At 43.2% G+C, this 22,328-nt stretch overlaps 1 protein-coding gene across 1 annotated transcript in view; it reads right to left on the bottom strand.

Moving 5' to 3' along the window:
- Positions 1 to 316: 316 nt before the first annotated feature.
- Positions 317 to 22,328, bottom strand: part of Ctnna1 (catenin alpha 1) — a 115,520-nt gene continuing 93,508 nt past the window's right edge. The window contains exons 10-18 of the mRNA XM_051202268.1: positions 15,653 to 15,745; positions 12,450 to 12,606; positions 9,588 to 9,788; positions 8,882 to 9,033; positions 4,815 to 4,925; positions 3,800 to 3,981; positions 3,556 to 3,661; positions 2,262 to 2,396; positions 317 to 1,470 (exon numbers count right to left, since the gene is read on the bottom strand). Coding sequence (XP_051058225.1) covers positions 1,183 to 1,470; positions 2,262 to 2,396; positions 3,556 to 3,661; positions 3,800 to 3,981; positions 4,815 to 4,925; positions 8,882 to 9,033; positions 9,588 to 9,788; positions 12,450 to 12,606; positions 15,653 to 15,745 — 1,425 coding nt within the window. The 3' untranslated portion in view covers positions 317 to 1,182. The remainder of the gene's footprint in view (positions 1,471 to 2,261; positions 2,397 to 3,555; positions 3,662 to 3,799; positions 3,982 to 4,814; positions 4,926 to 8,881; positions 9,034 to 9,587; positions 9,789 to 12,449; positions 12,607 to 15,652; positions 15,746 to 22,328) is intronic.

Below are 22,328 nucleotides of genomic sequence, written 5' to 3'. Positions count from 1 at the left end.
ACAGCGTGTGTGTAAGACAGTCACCTTGAGCTGACTGAAATGGCAGAAAGTAGTACTCTAGTGGAGTGACAATGGTCACAGCCATCTCTTTAAGAAGCTCCGAGAGGGAATGTCTCCTGGGAAGGGTAGGGAATGGAGACGGCCATTTTCATGTCATAGTTGAGTCCTATGGGACTGGTTTATCTATGGCTTTGACTTGAACCCTGAGGAATGGCTATGAAAACTCCTGGGGTGGGGACACAGGCTGGGCCGCGCGGGGTGACCCAGAGACACGATGAATCACAAGTTTGACTCTTCTTGGAGGCAAAGGAACGACTTTTTGGTTTCATAGTGGACTTTATTGGGAAAATTAGTGTAAAAAACAGATTCATAAAATTTAAATAAGACAGTAAAATCTTACTTCATAGCTATGGTAATTGCTATAGTAATCAAAAAAATAAGGCGAAGTCTAAATTATTGCCTAAGCAAACACTATTCTGTCAGGCCTCTTTGCCAGCCCAAGGCAGGAAACACGGCGGTTATTAGAAGTGAGCCCAATGATGAATTTGCATTTGATGCTGGGATAACTTGGGGGGAGGGGGGAGAGCTTGTTCCGATTATGGCGTCACATCTTTCTAGCCTGAAAAAGCAACTCTATTAATGTCCTGCAGCAGAGCACATTAGTAACTGTAGCCATGCATTATAATTCCCATTCTGTTTCATAAAGAAAGCAATCAGTTTCCTGTGCAATACATTATGTTTTATCGTTTCCTATGGTTTATTCTTCACAAAAAGCTCCAGACTCTTTCTCAGGGTACCCAGTGGCTTACTGAGTCACCCTTGATCATTTAATTCCATACAGCCCAATGGCAGGGCTGAAGGCAACCTCTCTGCTCTGGCCCTCACCCCTGCCTAGAAAGCAGATACCTCATCCTACTCTGAAATGTGACTAAGAAGTAAGTTAATGTGGTACTCTTTGGTTATGGAACTTTTATTTTCATTTAAGTTTATAAAAATATAGCTAGAAATCTACTTCTCAAGTCTAAAGATTTTTTTTTTTTTTTTTTAAACCAGCTTTAACAGAAACATGTCCTTGCAAAATTCACCACCTGGTTGGGTTGGAAATCTGCTACCTCCCTCCCTGTGGAATCTAAGGGTTGTCTACATTAGAGGGAAGCGTCTGCAGGCCCCTGGCAGAGCGGCTCAGATGCTGTCCATGGCTCTGAACTCACTGAGGGCCTGCACGGGGCTCACATGCTTCTTCTGTGAGGCTCGCTTGATCTTTGTCTGCGTCTCGTCTTGCTTTTCCCTCTTCACCAAGGGCTTCTTCTCGGGCGCCTTCATCTTCCACGACACAGCCGGGAGGTTGAGGGATGCCATACCCTGTGACTTCTGGTACTTGGTGGAAGCCACATAGGAGGCCTTCACTGTCTGAACTACAGCGTTCATCAAGTTCTTGGCTGCCTGGATCAGGGACATGGCACTGTCCACCTACGAAGGACAGATGGAGTGTGAGGCGCCCGACACAAACCTGTATCCATGCAGGCCTGGGGGTCCCCACAGCACTGTGGAGAGGCCTTGGTATTTACTGCTCTCTCAATGGCACTTCTTATCCCTGTGACCTGCAAATACTTCCCTTTAAGAAGAAATGGTGACACACACAAAGCCTAAAACCACAGTTGTCTTTCTTGACTGCAAAGCTGTGTATTTCTGGCCCCGTGAACAGCAGCAGAGAAGACATGAAGTCAGGCCGCTTCCACACAACACAGCTCCCACTGTCAGTATGGGATCCGGTCCCCATTAGAGAACATGGAGACATGCTCCCTCCAGACAGAGAAGTGTCTCCTCGTGCCCACAGTGAGAAGGACTCAGAACTGTGACCTCATTAACTGCTACAACTCAGCTTTGTGGGAAGAAACTGAGAAAGCAGCCTGTACAGTCCTACTTGGTAATTTCTGAGTAGGCGTGTGTGTGTGTGTGTGTGTGTGTGTGTGTGTGTACAAAAGACACCCTTTCCTGTGTGTGTGTGTGTGTGTGTGTACAAAAAACACCCTTTCCTAAAAACCAGCTAGCAGAAGTTCCAGCTGTCACCAACCAGCCAAAAAGAGCAGCAGTTCAGAGATGGTCTGTGGGTTCTAGGAACCAGGCAGCCTTGCAGTTTCTGTTCTCATGCTTTCTGAGTCTGGAGTTGGTAGGTGGTGTATGGGGACAAAAGTCTACTTTCACAGCAGACAAAGTCAGCAAATTCCCACTGGCCCCCACTTGTCCTTGCCACCACTCACCCCAGAGACGACAAGCTCTCCACCAAGGTTCTGCACTTCAGCCTTGACTTTGCTGCAGATGTTGAGCTGGTGGCAGTACAGAGCGATGCGCTGGAGGTAGGCCAGCAGGTCCTGCTTGCAGGCGGAGTCTGGGCACTGATGGGACAAGGAGTTCGGCACTGAGACAAATCCCTGCCCCCAGGAAGGGTTCTGTTCTTACACCCCAGGCAAGTCACTCACAGAGTCCTGCTTCACACAGCACTACATGGGCTAAACCATGACTCAGTGCCTGATAGTAAACTACTGCCTAGGTTTCCACCCAGGGGAGAAGCTCATGGCTCTAAGAGGTGAGAGAAAGGGCCCGGTCATAAAGAAACATCAATGTTCTGATCCAAAGAAATAGTTCTGCCTAAGGCACCGTCTGCTCAACAACAGGGCACACAGGATAAGCCCCTGAGGACAGACACTCATTCTAGGCACAGATGACTACAGAAGTAGTAGCCCAGACTGCACTGAGGCTCGGGTGTTTACATCTTACCAGAGAGGGACATTGCTTCCATCAAGGTGTGGTTGGTGTTGGTGTGTGTGAGAGATGTGAGTGCAGTGTGGTATAAAGTGAGGCCTGTCCTCCATGCTGAAGGCTCTGACCTTTTTTCTAAGATGCTACAAAAGGGCAGATTCAAGTCTGGCTTGCATTTATGATGACTATTGATGGCTGTACGCAGGATGGAGAAGAAGGCTGTATGCAGAATGGAGAAAAGAGTAAGTAATAAGGCCAGTGAGAGATCAGTGGAGCTCCTGACTTCAGACAGTAAAGACAGGGTCCACGAGGCTTTTTACTGGTAGTCAAGAATGACTTGAGTAATGAGGCACAGCTGTCACTCATCATCCTGTAGCCTGGATAACCAGGAAGACCCCAATTCTGGCTTAAGTTGTGGCACCACAGGAATGTGCCGTGAGACTTCCTGGAGGTGTGAAGCAACAAGTGCTGAGATGGAGAAGCCTGTCCCCAACTACATGTGTCAGCCTCTCAACAGCTCAGAGCACCCACACCCTACAGACCCTGCACGAGTGCCATTTGCAGTGCCAGGGGTGGGCAGGATCTGCATTAGTGAAGGTTGGCTTAAGATTTAGTGATGACAAGTTTTCAGACAAACACACCCAACTCCTGAGACTTGTCAAAGAAACGGATCTGAGAAATCCTTAGGAATATGCACTGGGACCAATCAAGTAGGTTGTCAAAGATGGGTGTGGCCCCTGGAGCTGATCACAGACAGCTACTCAGCAGTGAGTGAACCAGGCAGACTGCACTTACATGGTCTGCAATGGTCCGGCCAAGCTTATCCATCCTAGATCCCGCCTCAGCGATTTTCTTGGCAGCACTGATGACATCTGATGTGTTTTTGAGTGGTCCTTTGCCTCTGAAAAGAGAAAAAGGATCTCTGTCTATGAAGCCTCTCATGAATGGAAGTGAATGGAGAAAAGGTGTCTATGAAGTATCAGGGTCCTGGGGCTTTCTTAGCCCCACCTCTGCAAAGCCTGCAGGGGTGGCCTCTCACCGAGTGAAGTCGGTCATCTCCATCATGATCATGCACATCTGCTTGGCCAGCACAATGATGTCATTGCCACTGTCATCCCATTTGGACACTTCGGCATCCAGCTTGCTCTTTTCTTCCTGGAAGCTGGCCACCTGTTCTGCAATCTTCGCCTTTTGCTCCTGAGGAAGCTGAGCCATGATCGCCTGCAATCACAAGCCAACCATTCTTAGGAAGTCCCAGTGCACTGGCCACGAAGACTCCTAACAGCAACCTACAGCATGGGTCGGACAATGCTTTGATAGCTGCCTTTTGCCTGAAGGACTATTTTCTCATCTTTGTAGGAGTTGGCTGCAGCCTAAATTCCCGACCCACTTTCCAAACCCACCTCCAAGGGTAACTTGGAGGCTTCCCAATCACACCTGTGCTGACCTGACTTGCTGCTGCCTGTTAAAAGAGAGAAAGGGACATGTGTGTGGAGACCGGAACAGACATTTGCAAGTCTGAAAGGTCGCCAGCGGTAGTGTGAGAAGCAGAGAATCTGCTGAGGAACCTTCGCTACTTGACAAGCAGCACTCTGGAGGCCAGCTGCCAATTCAAGGCCACAGCCTGGGCTCTATCCTCTTAGCTCTCCAAGTGCTTATGACCCAGTAAGGCCTAACAGGGACAGGTTCTCCGGTACATTTCCATGGAGTGAGAAAATAGACTCCTTAGAGAACGGTAATCTTGACATCCTTCCAAAAGCAGGGATGTTACTGATTTAAGATTTAATGACTCCAATACAATGGGACCGACTGGTTTTCTTGAATGTACTAATAGTGGGTTTTTAAGAGCTAATGCAATGAGCAGAACTAATTCAAGATTCTTTTTAGCAAATATTATTCTGACTAGCTTGGGATACCTTAAATTGGCATGCTCCTGGCTGAGGAAGCATTTTGCAGGAAACCACAAGTGACCAGCAGGTACCATGACTTTCACACCACCCAATATTCAGGAATACTCCTGAATATTCTAAGAGGACCAGGGAGAGGGTTCTTACCCGGGCACTTTGTCCAGCTATCAGTTGGTCGTCTTCTGTCTGGACACTTGTCCTACTTCTGACATCAAAATCTTCCGTCTCAAAGTCAGAGTCATCCAATTCCTCAGGGGTCTGTATTCAAGACAGAAGACTAAGAATCAGACACCGTCCTGTGCCTCCAGCCTCCCAGCGTGCAGGACTCTGGCCACCAGAGAGTAGTTTGTGTCGCCTCCACACCCTCTTCTTAAGACAGCCCCTTTCACAGGGTGTAGAGTGCAGGCTGACCACTGACTCAAGGCTTGCTGTAACAAAGGTTTAATAAGGTTCCCATGGGATCTGCTCCTGCACATGAAGGTAAAACCCATCCTTGGTCAGAAGTCTTTAAAGCGGGTAAGTTTTATACAACATAAAGCAATCTCACACAAATCCCACCTTATGACAAGAACAGGACATAAATTAACACTGGGATTCCTCTCTGGGTGCCAAAGGCTATTTTGAGGAATAAAACAAAGCAGATATCATCCCTAAAGTCCTATTTCATTTTGGCAGAGGAAAGAATGCCGCAGACGAGAGTTCGGTGCACGCCAAAGGGACCGACTGCTCTTGTCCTCTGGTTTAGCTATTTGGTAAAATTTGTATTTTGTACAACCCCAGCCTCTCCTGATTAGCTACTGATTGACACGGTTATCAGGAAGGACGACAGGCAGAACAGCTGGGGTTGGCTTTTGGCCCAGACGAGCAGCCTGTGACAGGAGGGCAGTGAGGCCTCCTCTCCACTGGGCCCTAAGCCAAGCCATGCCCAGGGGGGATCAAATGACAGACCACTAGGAAACACTCTGACATGAGCTTGGATTCTACCCCTAGAGAAGTGAGAACAGTAGGGGGCAGGGACCACAAGGGACCACAGGGCCACAAAGATCCTGTCACTGTGAGCCTCTGAGCTCTGGCCGAAGACTGCTGGTGTGCTAAGTCTAGGGAGGGTTCCAAAGAGCGCCTGACACTGCTCCCTTGCCTGCCCACAGCCTATCTGGGTCCTAAGGTCTGTTCTTGCCAAGAAAAGTTCTTTTGAGAGGGAACACAGGAGGAGCAATGAGCAAACACAGGGTCAGCTATATGACTTACTACAGAGCTATGAAGAGACATCATGGTGACTGGACACAGGGACAGATCTTGCGTGAGGCAGCGCAATGGGAGGAGAGGTATTGGTAGACGAGGAAGCAGCAAAGAGCTAAAAGGAGCAATTTGGCTCACTGGCTGGATCCCAGCTCAGGTGATTCTGAGCCAAGGGAAGAGCAGCAGGGGAGGACAGGACAAGTGGTGTGGAACAAGTTAAGAGATGCCAGGCCTTGGACCCGGGTGGGAACACGCTCATATTCCCGAGAGGGAAGATAAAGCCAACCAGACTTGCTGTTTGATCAGGGGAAGCCACAGTGAGGCCCGAGCAAGCAGAGGAGTTACCTACTGAATAATCTGGCTTCAGAGGCCGGGGCTCACTCAGGCACAGTAACTGAAGAAACAGTTGTAAATTGGCCACATAAGTATGAAAATGACCAAAATCAGCCTCTAAATTTACAAAGAAATGCAGGCAAGAAGGGCTGAGAGGTATGTAGTCGTCCCGCCCTCCCTGCCCCCCACACATGATCACATATAGAAAGGAAGAATTGAAAAATTGTAAAGGATGCCGACGCCATCTGTATCCAGTGATGGGCAACCTTAGAGGGGGGCAGTGGCCACGGGCATGGCAGTGGGGACAGATATCCCAGCTGCCTGGTATTACTAATGGGATTGGTAAGATCAGGCACAGGGTTAGAGGTTCAGGCATGGGACAGTTAAAGAGGAAGTTAAATAGTTACAGGTTCTAGCACCAGAGCTGGAGGAGTGACTTGACCGACAGGACCCTGCCTCAGAAACGTCCATCAGAATGAGAGATCCTAAGACTGCATAAATAAAGTACAAGAAAAGAGGACGGACTCAAAACTAAGACCTGGGTTGATAAGATGCTCAATGGTTAAAGGCACTTGCTGCCAAGCCTGACAACCTGTGCTTGATACCTGGGACCCACATGGTAGGAGAAGACTGGCTTCCACAAATTGTCCTGTGGTCTACACACACAGAAGGGCTGAGAGGAAACAGTAACTACCATTTGGTAGCCTAAAGGACTGGTGAGAATCAAACAGTAAACCCAGCACTGGTGTCCATGCTGACAAGTGCACCCTCACACGTGTGTACATACCGAGAGGGTCCAGTCCTGGTTTAGGCTGGTGGATACTTGTTTATCACTGCAACTCATTTCTAGTCAAGGTAGCTGCTGAGTCAAAGGCAGCGACAGGGTCAGTGAGCAGGACGCTATACACAAACTAGGCATCATCAAGGCTTTGCTTTTGCTGCTTCCTGGCCAACCTCACTTTTACACTAAAGGGCATCTTTTCTGAGTCTGTAAAGCTACACGTGCCTAGAGGACCAGAGGGAGGTAAAGACCTGCATTCTTCATCCTAGTACTAAATGCAGTAAGGAACAGCCATTTATGTGCCAGGCCTGCGCTGAAAACATTGCACGTTTTTTTGTTTTTGTTTTTTTTTTCATCCAATAAAGCCATTACTTTTTAAAATCAATTACTATATGTGTATGGGAGTTCTGCCTTCAAGCATGCTTGGCATACTTGTGGGACTTAGTTTCAGATGGTTCTGAGGTGTCCAAACTCTCAAGAGTACCAGTGCTTTTGTAACCACTGAGCACCATCACTCCAGCTCTGCAGTACAGAGAAGAAAATGACCTATTTTGGAGGAGGCACCTAAGCTGTCTGCCTGCCTGCTCTCAGGATGAGCTTTCCCAGTATCCAGACTGCTTCTTCAGAATGGTGCCCTAAGCCTGAGTCACCTCTTAGGGAATACTACACATGAGCGGAACTGTGTGCCTCCCTGGAGTATATGTAGCTTTGGAACCATTAATACCACATTATAGCCATTGGCTGCCATGGTTAACTCAGACCAGCCTCTATAGGTAGGAGATAGATTCTTCTACCTTAACTCTAACCATGTGGGTCCTGAGGCTCAATCGGGCCACATGGTTTGGTGGCAGACACCTTCATCCACTAAAGCATCTTGGGCCCACCTGGGTTCTCTAGCACAGCACTCAAAGACTGAAGCCTCTACTATCTTGCAGTCCTACCCACAGCCTTTCCTCTTCCCAGTATGCTTGGGGCTGATGGGCAGCTTTCCTGCCTCACCCAGGGAATGGTGGTCTTGCCTAAGTGTTTCAATACGGCATACAAAATGGATGCAACAAGTCTTCAACATGTTCCCAACTGGCACTGTGGTTAACTTCTGCAGGCTAGAAAGAGGAGGTAAGAAAGTAGGACAAAGTCTCTGTCTAGTCAAACCAAGATTTAACTAGAAAACAATGTACGCATAAATGAAAGTCAGTTGACTGACTGAACTATACAACAGCAGTCAAAGCTCCAGCAATACAGCAGGTGGGCAACGTATTCCACATGCCTGTTCTTCAAGCCTACAACAAACTGGGGGCGGGACACAGAGGATGCTCTTAAGAGCAACATGCAAGAGATCCACAGTGATGGAAAAGGCAGTTTAGGAGACAAAGGCCTAAGATACGTTTGATGGAGGACGCTGCAGTTTTAGAGCCCCATCCCACCCGATTTCATAGGACTACTGCTGCCTTTTCTGAGATAGGTGACAAATACTCAGAGGTAGTACTTCCACGTGGCTCAGTACTTGGCCCTGAGCTATGGAGCAATCATCAGGGCCTTCCACTCCTTATCCTGAACAGTCTAACCTCCTGTCTGGGTTTCCCTTCAAGGAGAGGAGCGCTTCTCTGAAATTTAAGAGACTTTCCTGTAGTTCCCTCTGTAACTAAAGCTAGTCTATGTTTATTGAATTAAACTCCCTAAATTAATTAGTCAAGCCCACCTCATGCTCTATTTCTTTTTTGGTCCATGTTTGGTTCTACCTCATTTTACCAGCTCTTAGATCCGTGTCTTACTATACGGCCACTGGATCTGAGTTTCAGAATGACAAGTTAGTAAATGATAAGAAAGAAACCGCTGAAATGTCTAGAACATGGTTATTCACCCTTATCATCAGCACTGCTTTCCTGATGTCCCGGATGCCATCATAAACCAGTCGGGATGCATCAATAAACTCATTCTCATCCATTGGCTGGGCTGGGTCTGAGCTGAGGGCTTCCACAGCAGCTTCCACTTGCTCAGTGAACCGTGGCATGACTATGGAGACAAGAAGCAGGCAGGTCACGCTAAGGAGACAACACTCTACCAACCCGTTCCTGAGTCCTTGTCTAGGCAAAAGAGTCAAGCTCATGACAAAGATCATCTGTCCTTCTAATCCTGTGCCCAGTACTCCCCAGCAAAATAAACCACAGCATTCAGAAGTGACTTACACACAATATTTTGCAGGGACTCAACCATTTTCTCACTAGACTCTATGATCTAAGATCGAGTGAGAACTTGAAATGACACTAACTACCTTGAGACCTTAACAATGGGACTTAAAACAGATTGGGATAGTAGTTGAGTGCTTGCCTAGCATGTAAGAGGTTCTGCGTTCAATACCTAACATTGCAGGAGGAGGGACTCACCTTAATTTCTTATGTGTTCACAACGCAGACAAACAAAGGAAAATGTGTTCATGAGATGCCTAATAACCCAGTGTGTGCAAATACAAAGCTGAGCTCTGTACAACCCACAGGGTGTGGATTGATGTCGAAACTAAGGCATGGCAGGAACCGGGAGAACACTAAGACAGGGGACAGTCCTCAGACCTGTGTTGGAGAGGAGCTTGGTGGCTTCCAGAACCTTTTCTGTGTAAACTCCTGGTTCATAGTTGTCCATCTCTGAGGTGACTACATGGATGACTCGAGCTGCCCGGCCTCGAATGGCGCCAGCAGTGCGGTCCAGCCCATCCACATCTTTCTCTTGGAGAGCAATGACACACTTGTTCACATCCTCCAAAATGTGATTCTCTGAGGAACAAGAAAAGGCTGAATGAAGGATTGGGTCTTCTACTAGAGGGTAACATAGTAGTATGGCTTGGTGCCAATCACATATACCAAAAGTTTGGTACGCAAAGCTAGGCACAGGCACACTTTGGCATGTTGGCATTAAGGAGGTCAGAGCTAGGATCTTGGAGTTTGAACCAACTTCTGCAACTTGTGCTCCAAAAACACTCATGGCATGAGCACCCAAATAAGTTATGTAATAACAAGCACACCGCCTTCGATAACTCCTTCTTTGTTGACTGTCATTGAACAAATGTCACAAACAGTCTAACTCAGAAGAACAGTTACATATCAGCCTGTACCCATCCAATGTTTCTTCTCCTTCCAGGAGATGCCAATAATATTTAGGAGGCAGCAAGACAGATCAGAGGGCATTGAAAAGAAGGTTTAACCCTCTAAGGCACTGAGAATATATCTGTAATGAAAACATTTGGCGTGATACCTGCAGTCTTGATGGGGGGGGGGAGAGAGAAGAGACCTGGGAATCCAGGTAGCTGACAAGAAGCTCCTACTATGCACACAGCCAGATTTAAACACCCCAAACAAGATGCAGAGTGTACACAGCACCAAGTAGGAGAGGCAGACCCAGAAGGGGCTGAAAGGCAGATATGTACCAGTACACATGAGAGGGCTGCAGTGGGTGGTAACATGACCTCCTCCTTTCCCAGGACACATGACAGCTCTAGGAAGTTATGTCAGTTAAAGACATGGTATCCTGCCAACAACAGTGTGTGGCATAGCATGTGAACAGAGCTTCTTGTGGAAGAGTTAGAACAAAGGTAGCAAATTCAATCTAAGCAGCATACTGGGACCACATGTGTGTGATGGCATGGACCACTTATATTTCAAAAGCTTATGACAGAACAACAGAAAAATGCGCCGGAAGTACACAGCCAGAATGCAATGCTCTGAAACACCACTTCTTCAAGAGAACAACTCTGTGCCTGAATTTGCTAAATGGAAACTAGCTCAATTGCTCTGCATTAAGTCAGCCTTCTCTTATACTCTTATTTACATGAAAGTTGAACCCGTTCACCTGATAAAAGTGAATCTGCTAAAGAATTTGATTATTTCTCTTTACTGGTCGTCTGTTTTGTATTAAATAACCTTAACAAAAGTCCTGACTGTATCCCACTAAATGCTGGGACTGAATCCCTTTTGTTGTCTGATTTGAAGACTGTTATATGAGAGACATTTTGATTCTATTATATTTTACTGTAAGAAAAGAATAAATATTCCTTGAGACTAAGCCCAGTAAACATATCCAAACTAATTTCAAAAACTGTAGGAATGTAGTATTTATCCAGAGGGGGCTTTGCATTTCGTTTTCCAAAGTTGTTGTTTGCTTTAAAATGTGTTATGAAGGTAGAATGTTTTTCCCTAAACCCATGAAAAAGAATAATTCCAAACTTCACTGGGAAAACAACAGAAGGCCAAGATCTCCCAAAAAGGCCATTGCTGCATTTTTGGCACCTGCAACAATGTGCTCGCAAATGAATTTTTTGTTTTAAAGTGGCAGCATCTGCAGTTTGGCAGCCCTGCAGCAACATGGTTTACCCTGTCTTCCTGCAGTTACCAGAGTGCCTACATCCAAGTAAGCCAAAAGAAAGCTACCATCTTAAGACAGGGACACATTGATATGCAGAACACAAAGTCACCCTTATATAGGTCACTGCTGGAGGACTGTGTTGTGCATGTACTTAAGTTCTGCTTCTCTTTCAAGCCCCATTACCACTCACATCTTCCACATTCCAGCCTGTGGTTCCCTGGGGTGACGGTAGTTTCAGCTCTGTAAGAACCCAGTCACTAAATCTGCCCACAGTCACTAGCCTCAGGAAGCCTGGCATTTCCAAGGAGAAGACACAGCCAGGGGCAACAGAGGCCCTGTTAAGTGAGAATGCATGTAGTGTTACTCAACTCTAAGGAGATAGGATTGAAATTTACTTCTGTGAGATAAACACTAAATTGCATTTGACAGACATGTTCTATATGAATGCAATTTACTATGTCATTATCAGTTTGTGTTTATATAATGAAATCAACTGTTTTGTGAGGTGAATTACTCAGATTTATTTTCTCCAAGTTCATAATTAAATGGCACTTAAATATTTCCTCTCTGTTTTCTCTGTGTGCAGAGAACAATCTTTGCAGACACAATCTTTGGGGAAGTAGTCAGTTAAACTATGCTGGCTTCTGATAGACAGGAGCTTTCCAAGAAGGGAAAGAGGATTCTCTACAATAAACTGGCTGAGAGGCTCCCCCCTGAGTTTCACAGGCTCATTATAAGTGACCAGCAACAACAGGACATAGGTCTAAACTCAAGTACTAAGAGGGGATGGATGGTTATATGCTACACAGGTCACAGCCTGAGGGCCCCAGTCTATACCAGCAGTGAAATGTTTTGCTAGCCAAGTAACTATCTTCCAGGATGGACACCAGCCACGCCATGAGGAAAACAGCTCCAGTTCCAACTCCACCTGCTTAGGATACAGGTCAGAAATTCATAAAACTGGAAACCAGCATGTCATTGGTAGAATTTACTTGCCTAGTTTGAAGGTGCTTTTTTTCTGTGATTGTGACTTGGACAATAATTACACATGCCACTCTAGGGAACCAGTTCATTACCTGAGACAGCCAAGAAGTCATCAATGGAAGTAATGTCATCAACAGCATCTGTGAGAACACGGACTTGTTTTTCCCATTGCTCTTTAAAAAGATCCATGTTCTCTTGGGCCAGTTTACTCTGTGGCTTTGCTGCTAAGGCCAATGCGGCATTGATAACCTGCAGAAGACATAAACGCACATTACTCACTCTACCTCCAAGCCACTTAAGTCAATCACGTGGGTGATTTGCTCAACAGAGCAGGAAACATAACACCATGTGCTCCACAACTGGTACGAAGAAGGAACACAGCATGCCTCAGACTTTAACACCAAAGCAGTAAGTTTGATTTGGAAACAATAGGCAACTCTAAAATAAATGAAGGCTCCTTCTAATTTCTCCAATCTATGAAGACAATTCTACAATTTTTGACATTAAATTTCAGGCTTTTTTTTTTTTTAAATCTCAATCTTGCAAATGCACCATCAAAAATTACTTAATTAAAATTATAGGCCACACACACAATTAACTATCTTGATTCTTCCTTTTAAATATGTCAGCATCATTAAGTATACATTAAAATATCATTTCAGTATTCCATTTGATAGGTATCTTGTGTTACTTGTCTCCTGTGGGATGTTGAGGCTCATCTCAGTTATCCATCACTATTACAAAAGTAGCAATAATGTCAATAATGCCCAGTACCCAAAATGCCAAACTTACCCAAATTCATAATAAAGGTATTGATTTCCAATCCCAAGGACTATTTTCTTTGTCATTTTAACAGAGATATAACTGACTTATAAAAACTCCATAAAAAAAAATATAGTGTGCTCATATGAGTACAAATATACGGCTGGAGACATAGCTCCCTGGTAGACAGACTGCCTATAATGTACAGGGATCTGAATTCCAGCCTCAGTATAGCATGTGAACGCACACAAATATTTTAGTGAGATACACCTTATAATTCATACAATTTATTGATTTAAAGCATAAAATTCAATGACACTAAAGTCACAATGATACCACAGTTTTATCATTTTTTTAAACTTCATTATCCCCATCTTCTAGTAACTTCTAAGTTTCCACCACAACCCCCAAAAATGTAAGCGTAAACCACCTAGTATTGGGCCATTAAGTACGATGTTACCCATTTTTATCTTTCACAAATCCTAAACTAAGCTAAGGGAGAATTCTTTGATTCTTAGTTTTTGAACATGGACTACAGAGACGTAGAGGTATCGTTCTTTTATAACTGCCAACAGTTTGCTAACTTGGGTGCTGGGAAACTTGGGTCTTTTGCAAGTGAAGTCCGTGCTCTTCACTGCTGACTCAAATCGCTCTAGTCCCACTCCCCCTTCGATTTAACATTCTCTCCTCACTGTTTTCTGCTGTCTGTCTGCAAATTCATTTTCATATTATCCATCTTCATTGAATTCAGTGAATATGTGACAGGATTTGAAGAGTTCTTTCTCCAAAAGATTCATAGAAATGGGTTAGTAAATACATGAAAACAATCTTACCACCCTCAGCCATCAGGGAAATGCCAATGGGGTCTCTTCCAACTTATCTAGGTAACTAAATTTGCTTGAGTGATAAATGGTCCACATTATCCAATTTGTATTTGCCAATACGGAAGTTGCCCAGCTCTGCATGTATAAAAAATAACTACCCCCAGGAAAGGCCTTTTACTATGGGCATATCCCTAATGCCAAGTGTGGCTTGGGTGCTGCATCTAAATCTAGTCCTGAGGTCCATCTTAAGTGAATCTGCTAAAGAGAGAAAGAAGACTTCATGCAGTGGGTTCATGCTGTGGCATGGGCTAAATCACAGGTTCACACACTCCAGCATTTTCATTAGGAGCGACCAGAGTCTCCCTAGGCTTTTCCACTAGGCTTTAAGATCATTTATATAAATACTCTCGGTAGGTGTGATCAGCGTATGTTACCATCTGTTTCTGAAGATATATGGAAGCATTGTCGCTTTTCAAGCTTTTTAAAATGAAACAGAGAACCAAAGATAAAATGGCAAACTAAGGGGAGAAAGTCTAATCTTTAGAATCTACTCTAAATTTATTTCATATAATTTGGTCATCCTGGAAGTAGATTAAATCTACTGTGTTATTTATTTGCACAGCAATCAGTCACTGGGAATTTTTAGGACTGTATAAAGCTGTGAGCATGTTTATCAGATGGTGGGGGTTTGTAACTGCTCCATCACAGAAGTCTCTAGTGCTCTTTCACATGAGAAAGCCAAGGTCACAGTGTCGCGGCGCTTTTATACACAGAAACTTTATCCCTGCATCATCTGGCCCATTACCGCAGTTCCTCTGCATGTCTCCCTTTGTGTATGGCTACTGCCGGTTTGGCAGGACATGCAGAGAGGTTAACGTAAGTCCGAGGGTGTACTGTGAGCTTTCTCTGTCTGGGAAAGCAGAAGGTAACCTCGTCAATCAAAATACCACCTCACAACTTAGGAATCTTGGAGTGGCAGGGAGCACTCCCTTGCAGAGCACGGATATCACCGAACATTCAGAAAGCATTAACTGGGGAAAGTGAGAGGGACCAGCAGGGAATGGCGCTTGCTGACAAGCCTGGTGGCCTGGGGCCCACACAGCGGTAGAAGAGATGCAAGTCTCTCAAGGTGTCCTCTGCCCTCACACCATGAGTACATGCAACATGTGCAAGCACACACAAATAAAGTAAGTGAAAATTAGAAAAAAGCATTAGCTGTTTTATGTACTTTATAGAGACTTTAGGTCACCAGACTTGGCAGAACTAAGCCATCTTGATGATCCCTCCTATGCATTTTAAATGAAAGGCAAGGAGGCAGTATAGAATGTGAAAAAGAGAAAATAATACTTAAATTTTCCCAAGTTACATAGTTTATTTGTATCAATTTTTTTTTTTTGTTTTGATTTTGTTTTTCGAGACAGGGTTTCTCTGTGGCTTTGGAGCCTGTCCTGGAACTCGCTCTTATAGACCAGGCTGGCCTTGAACTCACAGAGATCCACCTGCCTCTGCCTCCCGAGTGCTGGGATTAAAGGCATGTGCCATCAACACCCGGCCTGTATCAGTATTTCTATTTAAAGTTGGAAGGAAGGAAAGGAGGGGTTTAAAAAAAAAAAAAAAAAAAAAAAAAAGCAAATCTAACAAAATAAATTCACACTAACTCTACTAAAACCCATGTTGGAGATACTGTAAGCTTGCTGGCTATACTTTACCTGAGGACAGAGTGCTTCTAACTGGCTTGCAGACATTCGGACAAGCTTTACACCTTCTTCATTATTGGAGATTGAACAGGCCAAGTTGGCAACCTGTAGGAGGGAAGAACATAAAGAAGCCTATAAGTGTTTTTCTCTTTGATTGGAAAACATACTAATATCTACCCTTACACTGACCTTCCCAGAACAGAGAGGGAACAAAAGCACCAAGGAGCTTCATTTCTCAGACTGACTTATCAGTTTATTAGGATACACTTTTAACTGTAAGAACTTCACAATGGACATTGTAGTCTGGTATCAGAAGAGGTAGCTGTGCCTTTGAAGAGGTCCAATCTGTCTCAACAGTCTAAAAGGCTGTCTAGTACAGACATTATGTAAGAAAAGCCAAGGAAGGGACTGTCAGTATCCACAAATAATAAATTTTGTAGCTATTCTTGAAAGGAAAAAATTAAAACTCCAAATTGCTGTTCTCACTGTCATACACAGAAATGTAAATTATGTTTTATTTGATAAATGAGATTAGTTTAAACACTGCAAAGGTAATATTAAGATGATCCCAACAAATCGGGCGTATTGACACACGCCTTTAATCTCAGCACCTGGGAGGCAGAGACAGGTGGATCTCTGTGAGTTCAGGGCCAGCCTGATCTACAGAGAGAATCCCAGGACACCCAGAACCATATATAGAGACTCTGCTTGAAAACAAACCAAACCAAACAAAAGATAGACCTAACACCTCTCATAAAAGTGGAAAGGGAACTACGATGATACTCCACAGACATGAGCACAAGCCTCTTTCAGCTGAGTTCCTAGAGGACTTTCTTGCCTGGCATGGTTTACTTTAATGGAAAGATTTCCCTTCCTTCCCAACAGTCTCTATGGCACAGCTGGCATAAGCAGAAATGATTTCACAGGCTGGGTCATACATAGTTTAGCTTCCAAGTACTCTGGCTACATTGAGAATGCTGCTGTTAGTATCTTGAGGCAGTTATAATGCCTTGCCAATTTCATTAGCAATGCCAGGCCTACTACATACTTAATGCTGAGACACAACCTCACCTATGAATGATAAAGGCCTATGCAGTGGAATATCAGAGTTAATGTCAGAGGAAACAAGGGTGATAACGATAACCTTTGATTTTCACTCTTTTACTCATAAATGAATACATGCACAGAAAAAAATTACTATTATGGCTATTGTTTGCAGTATTACCATTTAAGACTACCAGCTATTAAGCATCAAAATTCTATTATACCTATTAATAACAAGGAAGAACAGAAGTAACATGCAATTTCAAAATAAAAATTGGAAAGAGACCTCATAGTCCCAGAAGCTTTAAAAATTACATCAAATATAACATTTTAGAACCTAGAAACTTACAATTCTACCTACTGTCATCAATTTGACCTGAGCAAAAATGTATTTCTCTAAAAGATCACATTCTATAGATTATTTGTTTAAACTCATTGCAAATTATCAGAACACTTTTTTCAAAATCTAAGACTTAAAATTCAAAATATACTTTATGCCAGGAATCATAGCAAATCCCTGTAATTCCAGTATACAGAAAGCTGAGGCAGAAGAATTACAGGGCTGAGATAAATCTAGGCTACACCATAAGACCCTATTTCAAACCAACCAGCCAATCAAACAAGCAAAGAAAACACAAACCAGAAAGGGAGGGACATCCCAGAAAACAGATTAAAAACCCCAATGCTCACCACAAAAGTCCCTGGTAAGGGTCACACACTGGAAAACAATCAGCCCCCCCCTGCTGTTTTATGTCAATTTGTACCATCTCAATTTTGTGAATCTTATAACTTAAAATATTTTAAAAATTAAGAAGTAAAGAACTATATTCTACAAGTCTGATACAAAATGGTGAAGGGTAAGGCTAAAATGCCTGGTTTTTTAAGACATTTGCTTCCTGACACAAATCTTATAAAACAAAGGCTGTGGTTATCCTTTGTTTTTAAAACATTCTAAAATGTTTCTGGTGTACTGTCAGAGCAGTAAGTTCTACAAGAGGACATTGTTTTAGAAGGCCTGGGAAGAGGAAGTGACTCCTGTCGCTGCGTCTTTTCTGGATGAATAAGCTTCAATACACCCTCCAGGAACAGGCCTACTCACTTCTCATGATGGACAAATGTACAAATGCACATTTGGAGTATCATTGGTATATGAGGTTAGCCTCATATACTAGTACCAGACCTGGCTACCTTGAAAGGGAGTAAGGGGAGTGAAATCCTTCACACCTCTTACTGAGGAAAATCTGCACCTTTAGATTTGGAACAGCAGTCAATACAACTTTAAAAAAACAAGTTTGTCAGGGAGACAGCTCAACTCAGCAGTTAAGAATAGCATTGGCTGTTCTTCCAGAGGACTCAAGTTTGATTCCCAGCACCAACATGGTATTAATTCCAGAAGATCTGACACCCTCTTCTGGCCTCCGCAGACACAAGGCATACACATGGAACACAGACATTCATGCAGGCAAAAACAATATTCCCATCAAATAATAAAGTCAGTGTGAAGTCTTTAGCTTGACAGGTACAGTAGTGCATACTCTGTAACCCCATCAGCGGGGGAGCTAAGGTCGGAGGAGATCATGAGTTCCAGACCAGTCCAAGCTACAAAAAACCTGTGTCAAATCACTGGGCCTAAAGTTGAAAGTTTTAATCCCACCTAGGGAGGAAGATAAATTCAAAACTAGACCCTGTTTTTCAAGCCTTTACAAAGTAAAAACAAAGTGTGTGTTTTAGGGGTGGGGGACGGCTCTGCGGTAAAGTGTTTACCTAGGAAGTATGAGGTCCTGGGTTCAATCCCCAGTAGAGTAGTGATATGTATCAGGGGAATCTCAAAGTCTGAATAAAAAGCACAATCATGAAACATAGAAGCATTTACCCACCCCACCCACAAAGAAAGCCCGAGGTGGGTTCTACTAATAAAATTACAAGTAGGTGGCATTGAAATAAAAGAGGAAAATACAGAACACAACCAAAAAAAAGAAGCGTTAAGAATGATCTTAACTTGTCCTGAACATAAATCATTAGATGCCTCATATATAAATCTCGTGAAAAGACTTACTGAAATTAGTCTTACAATGAACTTTACTTGATCTTGGCTTTCTACATTATTTACACACACACACACACACACACACACACACACACACACACACACTCATGTTAATCTAATTTTAGGAAGAATCAGTATAAATAAGCATCACTAGTAACAAATACAAAACAATTTATAACAGTGAATTTACTTAAATGATAATTTTTAAAGTTCCCTATTCCTACTCTATCTAACTGCTTAATTTACTGGCAAATCTAGAAATTGTGCCACACTAAACATGGGGTATCATTAGTCCCATTTCCCAATGGAAAATAGGAGTCCCTACCTTCTTTGGGTCTTATTATACATTTCTGGCTGGCCTGGAACTTACTATGTAGGCTAAGCTAACCTAAAACAGATCTGCCTGCCTCTGCCTCCAAGTACTGGGATTAAAGGCCTGAACAACCATTCCTGGAAGGCCCATATCTGTACCGCGGCGAAATATAGTCAAAGTTGGGTACAGTGTTCCTCAGTCATTTCTACCAGGCTACAAGAGAAAAATGCTGAAGCCCCTAAGGAGTTTCTGAGCGTAGTTTTAAGAATGACACTGGGTAGAAGTGCTTGCTGCCTGGCCAGACAACTTGAGTTTGATCTAAGGGACCCAAATGGTAAAAGGAAAGTGTCATTGCTGCAAGTTTTCCTCTGATTTCTACAAGTGTGCTCTAGCATGTGCATCCACCTGGAGGGAGGGAGGGAGGGAGGGAGGGAGGGAGGGAGGGAGGGAGGGAGGGAGGGAGGGAGGGAGGGGTCTGCTTTGTTAACTAGACAAGGTGATAAACCTGGAGAGGGAAGCCTGGTCCAGGAACAAGTAAAACACCCCAGTCTCATGCTAAGTTTCAACCAGAATCTACAAATCCTGGAAAACATGAGAAGGCTAAGCACAAAACACTAAGAATTCTTTGGGAATCCAAGACTAGAATTCTCTTTGGACACCTCATTTGTTTCATGCAATTCCAACAATTACTGGAAACAGAAGAGTTTCAGCCTGCCGTGCCATATAGAAGCACTGAGAAAATATGCAACCAGTCATAGAAGATCAATGATTAATATAAATTTTCCATAGAGCCTTCAAGGACACTTTGCTCCATATTACCACATATGAATTTACTACAAAATCAAATATATAATGCAGATCATTTAATTTTCAGTCAAAAATACACATTTCAAATAGTTATACCCTATGACATTCTAGACAATGAGAAAACTGGGAGAAAGGGAATCCAATAGTAAAAGAGCTACATTTTGTTAGTTTGTTTGTTTTGTTTTTTGAAGACAGGGTTTCTCTGGGTAAGAGCCCTAGCTGTCCTGGAACTAGCTCTGTAGACCAGGCTGGCCTACAAATCACAGAGACCCACCTGTCTAACTCCCCAGTGCTGTTAATGGCAGTGCCACCACCTGGGCACTTTGAAATCCTTCCTGAGTTCACAAGGCAGCAAATGAGATGCCACCCGAGTTCAGCAAATTCACTGTCGTAAGAAGTATATTTTAATGCACTATCTGAAGCTGAAGGAACAGGGATACTAAAAGCACCTTCCTTGTTTTACTCTCATAAACTAAATTTGAAAAGAGACTCATGAAAGAGACTAATGATTGCTCCTTAGCTCTTATGATAAACAGTCAGAGAGGGAGCAAAGGAGAGCAAGGAAGGAAATCATCACAAAGGACACACAGATAATGCATAGTTTCTGACAGCAAATAAATTTCCACCTTGGCATACTTACAATCAAAGACTAATATAAAGACATCATTAATGGTGCTAGAGAGATGGCTCAGCGGTTAAGAGCACTGGCTGCTCTTTCGGAGAACCTAGGTTCAATTCCCAGCACCCATATGGTAGCTAACAACTATAATTCCAAGACCCTCACACAGACATACATGTGAGCAAACCACCAATGCACATAAAATAAAGTAAGTTAGTTTTAGAAAGACATCATTAACTTGACATAGGAGGAAAAGTAGAAATGGTACTTTTGCCTGTAAGTACTACCTCACTATTTTCAGGCAGATGAAGAGAGAAGCCCTCGTGCTATACTATACCACAAACAGTCACCCCAGTTCAGCAACTCCTGACCTCTGCTTCTCCTTCCCCCATCAATAACATCTGGAATATGTAACATCTATGTATACTTTATTTAAAAAAAAAATGGCTAACTATCCTGCAGGGAATGAACAAGTTCTACTAATGACAACTATAATGCAAGAAACGGTCCTATAGAGCCTAGGCAGACCCTCAGAAATAACAGTGGAGAACAACAAAACTCTGCTATTACTTTAAGTAAGGTCACAGAAGCACTTCAATAACTATCCATTAGGCATTCAGGATGTATACAGTATGCATACAGAGAAACTGGAGAAGTTAAATTCAGTTGCTAAAACCTGAAATTGTATGTTCATAATGTATCTGCTATAGGCACCACAGGATGTTCCCACTTTTGAGCAAATGGAGCTATAATATCAGGACCAATACCACTTGGGTAACTCCACAGGGCACTCCCACATTAAAGAAGTTTGGATCCTGTTTTCTATCCTTTATATGTTATAAAGAGAAACTATTTATATTAAAGCAACATACACACACACTTGATTTCTTATAGGCAATAAATCTGTTCTGCTCCAAATTTATGTTGGCCATGTACTGAAGAGTACTGAAATAATAGTTCTGTACTCAAACTTTCAATAGTTTTGCATCTATTTCAAACACTGATAAAATGGATAAAAATTTTAAATTATTCCTTCAGTCCACTTCACACTGCATTATACAACACCTATATCACATAAATAGGTCATTTATTTTATTTCCCCCCCCCACAAACACACACACTCTCTCTCTAGTGGAAGAAAATATCTACATTTTATTTCCCCCCCCCCACAAACACACACTCTCTCTCTCTAGTGGAAGAAAATATCCACATGGGTAAGGACTTCTGTTATTTAGTGCTACATCTCTACGTTTTGTTTGCTTTATTTTATTGTTTGAGACAGGCTTTATCCATACAGCCCTGGCTGTCCTGGAACTCACTATAATAAACCTGGTTGGTCCTGAACTCACAATCATCCACCTGCTTCTGAATAAAGCCTAGCTTAGGAAGTTCACAAATGTTTGCTAGCATAATCTTTCTACAATTTTTTTCCTATTTTCTAATCTATAAAAAAAAAAAAAAAAAAAAAAAAAAAAAAAAAAAAAAAGCTTAGGTTTTTGAAAGCTTAATTCTAGCTAAATAGAATAAATGAAATACTGGTCAAATTTGTCATTTCAACAGTTTTGTTTTTTAATCTTCAGATTTTTCTCAATTTCACATTCCAAAAGGTCTGATTCAGGCTACAGAGATAGATCAGTGCTTGGTGAATGATCAAAAGAGCCAGACTTAGGGTCTACTGATAAATCAGGCATCCTGGAACACACAGAACTTCAGCTGCAAGGGATCCAAGACCTCTGTGAGTGAGTGCACAAACACAAATATACACATACAGATGTGCATGGTACTTTCTGTATAAAGATGACTTTAGAACAATACACAATGCAAAGCTCTGTGTCTGTCAACCATCTACACACAAATG

Source organism: Phodopus roborovskii, unplaced genomic scaffold (assembly GCF_943737965.1).
Source record: "Phodopus roborovskii unplaced genomic scaffold, PHOROB, whole genome shotgun sequence".
NCBI lineage: Eukaryota > Metazoa > Chordata > Mammalia > Rodentia > Cricetidae > Phodopus > Phodopus roborovskii.
The sequence above is the reverse complement of the archived record's forward strand: the minus strand, read 5'-3'. Positions and strand labels throughout refer to the sequence as shown.